The following is a 7,454-nucleotide window of genomic DNA, read 5'->3' as shown; positions in this document are numbered from 1 at the left end:
CCACTTTTACAAATGGGAACTAGTACTTCGAATATAACACAGTGCAGCACTCTGTAATGTGTGTATTTTATTATTCGAAGTTAAGTATATTATATATGCTTTTTTGATATATAAAAGTAGCTTTCTGTTCTATTTGGCTTTTGTGCGTCAATAAAAAATTCTGTGACACCCCTCTGGCGGTGACACGGTACCGCCCGAGCGGCTCCTGCCCCGGAAGATGGGAGTTCGCAGTGCCGGTGTGATAAAGTACCAGTTATTGACATCCTTGCCGGTGGACAGGCGTCACATTTCGGGCGTACGAGAGAGCGGCTTGTTGAAATTTCAAGGTTTGGATCACTAGCACGGGTACATCTCTGCATGTGGCGGCAGCGCAGCAGCTGCGAATCAGTCGCGTCAGGTTATTTATTTCAGCTCAGTTACTTTGTAGCTACCACAGTTAGGGACCCCGATGTGCTGCACATATGCGGCTAGCTACTTTGTAGCCATCACCGGCTGGTTAAGTCCGTATTTAAGCTCTGGTGTCTCTAGTGTGAGATCCCCGACGCCGATACGGTGATCGTGTTGACCCAGGGTAAATGCAGCCTATCTTGATGGCAATACGGTTAATGGGTCAGCCGGATGGTTGACTCGTCGACTGCTGGCTCAACACATAACAAAGAAACTGGGCAACCAGCTTGGTAACCACCACAGCACCCAGTGCAGGTCGATGTGTTTAAATAAAGAAAACGAACCCGGCGCCGTGGAACTGCTACTGCGCTTGCTGCCCGTGTCCAGCTGTCTGGGTTTTCTGCATGAGGTCTGACCTAAACCCTGCTGCCTTAGGAGACCGCATCGATGCCGCTTTATTAACTAACCAGTATGAGTCCAGTAGGCGTACAGCGTGTAATCGGACTGGCCCTGCAGTCCATATGATGCACGTACATTATCGCTGTATGCTGCCGAGAGTCGTGCCACTTGCTGGTGGCGCAGTTGTATTTCGATACTGAAAGGACCAAATAAAATAAGACAGATTTCTGGATGCAGTCAGAGGACCGTGTGTCATCTGCATTTCTGGTTAATCTGTGTTAAACGTGCTCTGGAGCTGATAGTCAATAATAATCAGGGATCCCTCATTTTATCCGACGTACAGCCAACACTTGATGACAGACAAGTCTCCCACAAAATGGTTCTCATGAGTCAAAGCAGAATAACAAAACTAGTTAATGCTGCTGTTCTGTTTTCTTCCTTTTTCCTTATGCGCTTATTGTACAGGGCATGATCGGTGTTATACGTTTGTAACTGGCTTTAATTTTAATTCTTGGAATGTTACTGCCGTCCGTATTGTATTTTCCATTTTGCGACAAACTGGAAATTATTTACGGGCAGCTCTGATTTTGTTTGTCATAGAAAGTCGAAATAATATATGCAATAGATAAAAACGTCTCTGTTTTCCTGAAAAGGTTCTTGTTTTTGTTGCTCCTCATGCAGTGAAGTAACTGTCCGTACTGCTTGACACCAGTCTCTGGATAGCCCGGTAAGGAACCATCCTGCGTAGTGTCTATAGCAGAAAACCTTGATTAATAGTAACTTTTCTAAAATATTAGAATAGAGGAGGTTGCTATTCTCCTGAATTATGTAAGTCATGTTCAAGGCTGTTTGTACCTGACTAGTGTTGCTCTCTCTCTTTCTCTCCCTCCCTCTCTCTTTCTCTCCCTCCCTCCCTCTCTCCCTCTGTGTGTGTGTGTGTGTGTGTGTGTGTGTGTGTAATAGAGGATCTGAATGGACAAGAGGACCAGAAATTTATAGGAAGCCAGGTATCCCTTTTTGAAGATCATGTCATATTGTGTTTTCGATACGATTTGTCTAAATCAATTTTCCAATGTGTCTCTAGACCAGGGGTGTCAAACTGCAGTCCTGAGGGGCTGGAGCCCTGTCTAGCTTAGTTCTTTCCCTGTTCCACCACAAATGATTCAGCTCAAGAGCTGTGTGGTAATTAGCACAAGAAGTTGAATCAGGTGTGTTAAATGAGGGGAAAATTGAAAATGAGCAGGGCTCCAGCCCTCCAGTTTGACACCCGTGCTCTAGAACATCTCCCGTCAAATGCGTACACAGAAGTCTCCGTTGTAGAGAAGTAGATACCTTGCATTGAAACTAATGGTGCCGACTGAGGATCATCCAATACGGCTGCCAGATCCTCTAGTGTTTTGAGCTCCTTCCCCTCTGGAGGGATCAGAGGAGCTGGTTCTGACCTGACTCTACCCTCATACCCCCCCCCCCCCCCCACCACTACCACTTCTAGGCCAAGGTAGACCAGACAAACCCAGTGCCGACTTCAGTATGCCAGTTAAAAAAAAGAGAAAGTCATCCGGCTCCGATGATCCCGGACTCAGGAAATGCAAAATTACCAAGTGAGTGTTACTACTGTTATTTGTACTACTGTAAGTAGGATTGGTTTGACTGGTGCAAACCCAGAGTAACTTGCATACCTTGTAATTTTGCCAATTTACTAAACTCTGTAGACAGTTTACTGAAGCAGTGGAGCTGTTCTTGTGACCTAAGGTCTAAGGTTGTCAGTTAAAGGGGAAGTGCCTGTTGCGTGATGCTGGTGTGTTACACACCCTTCTTCTGCGAGGACTTGTTTTTCCTACTTATTTTTTTTTTCTGTTTCTATCATTCAGTTTTTGTAGGACATCTACTTCGGGTAGGTTGATCAGTCCTGAAGACCACTTTTCCAGCAAGAAGTGCCTTTCCTGGTTTTATGAGTATGCAGGTATGTGTGTATAGGGGGGAAACTCTGTAGACTCAAGTGCTAATTATGAGCACATGTCAGATTGTAAAGCAAACATCTAAAAAAAAAAAAACGACCCCATTATGCAGGTTTATGAACCAAAGTTGTAAGACACACGCTGTACTTATTTGGTACCTTATCCTGCCGGAACATGTTCTGGGACCTCTCTGTTTTTATTTACAAAATAGAATCAAATAAGTATGCATTTTATTTTGCAGACCTATTTTCATGCAATTTCATATCCTGTATCAGCTTCAATTTAGTCTTAAGAATACACAGCATGTTTTCAGGACTTTTTCCGGGTGTTTTATACGCCTTCCGGGACCTGCACCCACCTCGTTATCCCTCTACTCTCATACGCCCTTTGCGTTCTGGCACCTTCTGATTAACAAATCAGGGACTGGCCACTCGTCACAAGCATTTAATTGATGTGTTCGCTCTCCTCTCCTTAATGTTTTGGTACAGTATTGGAGCGCCCCACTTCTCTCTCCTTCACTTAACTGTTGTACAGGCTGGTAAGATTGTTATGTTTTCAGGCCCAGATGAGGTTGTTGGACCAGAAGGCATGGAGAAGTTCTGCGAGGATATTGGAGTTGAGCCTGAAAACGTGAGCTTCTCCCTAAGCCTCCTGACTTTTGCTATATGAATGTATTTTGTAAACTCCACAAAGGCATTTACATACAGGCACTTTGCAGCTTATGATTGGTCTTTACTATAGAGGTTTGTGCTTTGAACGATTCTATACCATACAGAATACTTGTTGGTTAGACTTTCGGGGTAGCAGATATATTCAATTTCATCCTGTCTGCCTCATTCATTGTTGTAATTAAACATATTTAGTATGTGGAACTAGCTTGTACTCGGCTGCTTATTATGTGTAGCCCAGGTAGTGTTATCTTGTAGTACTTTTGCATTATTTTACATCCATGTAAATATGTGTGTTTCTAACCTTACTTTGATTCTGTGTTTTTGCAGATTGTTATGTTAGTCTTAGCCTGGAAACTCGATGCACTAAATATGGGCTTTTTCACTAAAGAGGAATGGATGAAGGGAATGACTTCGTTACAGTAAGAGATTCTGCTTCCTTGCAGAGCTGCTGAAGTTTATCCTGTGATTGATATCCTGCTCTCATTTTTATGCTCTTTACATTTTAATAGATTTGGGATTTTGCTGCACCTGTAAGGATAAAGCATTGTTTTACTATTGTCTTTGAATATTTGCCACCATAACCCCCCCCCCACACACACACACACACACAGATGCGACAGCAACGAGCGTTTGCAGGAGAAGCTTGACTACTTGAGGTCGCAGCTCAATGACACGGCTGCATTTAAAAACATCTACAGATATGCCTTTGATTTCGCAAGGGTGAGCTCCAGCTTGTGATTTCTTGCCTTCAGCTGAATCGGCATGTATTCCGCTCTGCTTCTCATGTTTTTCTTTATCTTCTCTGGCCCCTTTATATATGACTTCTCTCTCACTCTCCAGGATAAAGACCTGCGCAGTCTTGATATGGACACAGCCAAATCCATGCTAGCTTTGCTTCTGGGCCGCACTTGGCCGCTGTTCCCAGTTTTTCACCAGTTTTTGGAGGTTTGTTTCAAGCCCCTCCCCCCAACACACAAACAGATGCTCAATTTCACCCTCATGTAATTTGTTTACTTTCGTTGCTGTTTTCCCCGTCTGGTTGTACTCCCCCTCCTCTTATTATCTTTGCTTTTAGGTACTAACTAGTGTTTGACTTCCTGTTCTTGTGTTTTTTTCCCCCTCTTTTAGCAATCCAGGTACAAAGTGATGAATAAGGACCAATGGTACAACGTATTAGAATTCAGCAGGACTGTCCAGGCAGATCTTAGTAACTATGATGAAGATGGAGCTTGTGAGTCTGCATGCTGCGTGGCTGTATGTAGTGATGGCCAAATGAAGCTTCATGAACCACTTGTGGTATTTCCTAACCCCACTAGATGGTGCTGTTTGTTCAAATAGGGCTCAAAGCATAACCCAAAGTAAGCCAAGACCACCACCTAGTGGGGTCAAAAAAATACACCAAATAGTTCATGAGGCTTCATTTGGCCATCGCTAGCTGTGTGTAAGTGCGCTGCAATTAACCCTCTGGGGTCGAGTGCATCGTCGGCAACGCAGCGTACTTTTCGCGTCTATTTCAGTTTATATCTCGCTGAAATCTTAATGTAGAATCATGAAAAAAACGCTGGCTAAATCCGTAATCTGTCTTCTTTTCAAAATGTCCATTGTCAGAAGTATTAAAGTTTTTAATTAGGTTAAATCAGCAAAAAAAGTAAACCATGTCACCTTAATTTGTTTTACCTGCGTCAGGGGCGTGTAGTACCGCTCTCACCCGAAGATCGCTATTTACATTCTAAATAGCCGCATTAGCGCGTATTCAAATCGCATTCGCATAGTAATTTGATTAACAGCGCAACGGTGAAACGCGATCCAGATACATCCCCTTCAGTGCCATAAAAGGGGGGAGGGACGTGGCCAGGTGACAATGGCTCATTCATACACATGAAAGTTGCTACATATTCAATGAAAGGAGCCAGAAATAGTGACATGAGTTAAGTTCTTCTTATTTATTTATCCAAATGAATGTTGCAACTACACCATTTAGTCATCTTCATGTAGCCAAGACTTTGGTGATCAGATATCTGGGATCAAAACAAATTGCCAGCATTGCTTACTATTTACTTTTATAATGTTTCTGCAAGTGTTCCAAACTGCATTTTGCAATGTATATACTTTGATGTCAAATTACAAACTTTAAAAAAATCTGACATATCTTTATTTTAATGTATATTGTAAATGAGTGTAATGCCAAAACAAATATATAACAAATAATTTATTTGCCATGAATTAAGTTTATGATATTTGAAGAAATGTGTGATCATGCCCCAGTCAGTGAAAGTGTGTTTCCTACCCCTAGACCCCAGAGGGTTACACAGCATTTATGAGCATCTGTTTGTGTATTTCTTCTTCTACTTCTGTTCTCCATAACTACTGAAAGTGTATTTTACACAACTGCATGCTGTGTGAATGGATGCACTCATTACACAGCCTTGCTGTCTCCATATTCTCTGCTAATTTGTGGGAAAAAAACCCCTAAATGTCAATTGGAGATGTGCACAATGAAGCAGATCCTCTGGGTGTGGTGAATGCTCCCATAACTGCTTACTCCTCCTCCTTACCTCCCCAGGGCCGGTGCTGTTGGACGAGTTTGTTGAATGGCAGAAGGTTCGACCTGCATTGTAGCAGTGAAGGCTGATGAAAATAAGATGCACAGCATGGGAATCGGTGTGCCCTTCCTCGCTCCAGCAGCACTCCTGCAAGGACTGCTGTTACATCCCACTAGACACTTCACTCTTTGCCCCCAAATGACTGCATCAGGCTTGTATATCCACATGGGGGCGCTGTCTTAGTTTGACCCAGTCTGGGGCCATGATTACAAAACCAGTGTTGGAACATCATTTGGGCTTTGTGTTTTGCTTTAGTTGATTTTAGTCCCATCTTTGTTAATAAAATGTTTTTGGTAATGGGAATAAAGAATGGACTTGCTAGCTTTGGGATTGTGGTGGTATGGGGAATGGGCCTTCTGTACAGTCTAGTGACCCTGCTGTGGGACACGTGCCAAACTGCTTTTACCATGTTGTATAATGCTGGGAAGCATTTACCTGTGGGCAATGAGGCGATTGCTCCCAAAGCTCCTGTGTAATTTCTTCCTGTTACCATGGAGTGACCCCAATACTTAGAGACCTCTAAGTTACACTGATCATCGCCGTTATCTCCTGAGTATTTAATCTGTGATTATATTGTTGTGTTGGGTGTGACCATTCTTTTGCTTGTGTATTTGACCCAGGGATGAAGTACTTGATAGATTTTTTAAAATATGTTAATTTCGCTTATTTCCTCTGGTATGGTAAGAAATAAACTACCAACAGAGACTCAAGGTGGAACACTTCCACATCTTTGTAATCTGTTAATTCATGCTTGATTGCCTTGTTAATTTGTCAATCAAGGTCTAATTTTAAATGGTACAAATGGTAATAATTTGTAAATCAAGTTAGGGGACAGGCCTGTGGTTATTTACGTGCCCAAAATGATGGTAACAGTGCTCAGATGATGCAAAATTGGCCGATGTTGGTACAAATTCAAAAGTATGTCAGTTGTTATAAGGTAGTTTTGCTAGTAACATAAAGATAGCGTAATTACAGTACCTTATAGTATGATGATTCATTTAAATTTTACTTATTACAGTTGTATTATTTGTAATATACAGCATGTATTTGTGGTGCGGTGGTACAAGCCATTAAAAGTTTCTACGGTTTATGCCATTTTTTTCACGATTTTAATGTTCCACTGTTATCGGTAATCGAAAATTTTTGGCTTCCGTATGCTTTTATTGCACACCGCGGTTTTTCGCCGCAGGGTAATTAAGTTCATTTATGTTAACATGTGTCTCTCGATTTCCCGTGGAGTGATTATGCGTGTGAGCGCGTCTGCCCTGAGATGGACTGGCATCTCATCCAAGGTGTATTCCAGCCTTGTGCCGGATGACGTCTGGCAGGGGATCCAAGCCACGCGACGTTAACCGAGATAAGTGGTGAATATTTATCAATCTATTTCGCTTGTCGTCCACAAGACGGAGACAACGTAGTGCTACGCGAATATGACA

General features: G+C 42.5%; 1 protein-coding gene across 2 annotated transcripts; it reads left to right on the top strand.

Moving 5' to 3' along the window:
• Positions 1-198: 198 nt before the first annotated feature.
• LOC111842434 (DCN1-like protein 5) lies at positions 199-7,113 on the top strand. 2 transcript variants are annotated; one of them, XM_023809035.2, is made up of 11 exons: positions 199-326; positions 1,468-1,513; positions 1,750-1,793; positions 2,279-2,387; positions 2,658-2,749; positions 3,304-3,374; positions 3,743-3,834; positions 4,027-4,135; positions 4,256-4,360; positions 4,544-4,646; positions 5,979-7,113. In XM_023809035.2, the coding sequence occupies exons 4-11, from the start codon at positions 2,317-2,319 to the stop codon at positions 6,032-6,034; spliced, it is 699 nt and encodes a 232-aa protein (XP_023664803.1). In that variant the 5' UTR covers positions 199-326; positions 1,468-1,513; positions 1,750-1,793; positions 2,279-2,316; the 3' UTR covers positions 6,035-7,113. The 2 variants fall into 2 exon arrangements, with proteins under 2 accessions (XP_023664803.1, XP_023664814.1); XM_023809046.2 differs by having other exon boundaries at positions 199-345.
• The last annotated feature ends 341 nt before the right edge of the window (positions 7,114-7,454 follow it).

Source organism: Paramormyrops kingsleyae, chromosome 18, assembly GCF_048594095.1.
Source record: "Paramormyrops kingsleyae isolate MSU_618 chromosome 18, PKINGS_0.4, whole genome shotgun sequence".
Taxonomy (NCBI): Eukaryota; Metazoa; Chordata; class Actinopteri; order Osteoglossiformes; family Mormyridae; genus Paramormyrops; species Paramormyrops kingsleyae.
Note: the sequence above shows the minus strand (reverse complement) of the source record. Positions and strands in the feature narration are given on the sequence as shown.

What these genes read in the sequence shown, in the direction of transcription:
- LOC111842434 (XM_023809035.2), top strand. Translation starts at nt 2,317, where the DNA reads ATGCCAGTTAAAAAAAAGAGAAAGTCATCCGGCTCCGATGATCCCGGA. An exon ending in CTGGTTTTATGAGTATGCAG is followed by an intron (nt 2,750 to 3,303) that starts GTATGTGTGTAT and finishes TTATGTTTTCAG; the next exon opens with GCCCAGATGAGGTTGTTGGA. An exon ending in AAGGGAATGACTTCGTTACA is followed by an intron (nt 3,835 to 4,026) that starts GTAAGAGATTCT and finishes ACACACACACAG; the next exon opens with ATGCGACAGCAACGAGCGTT.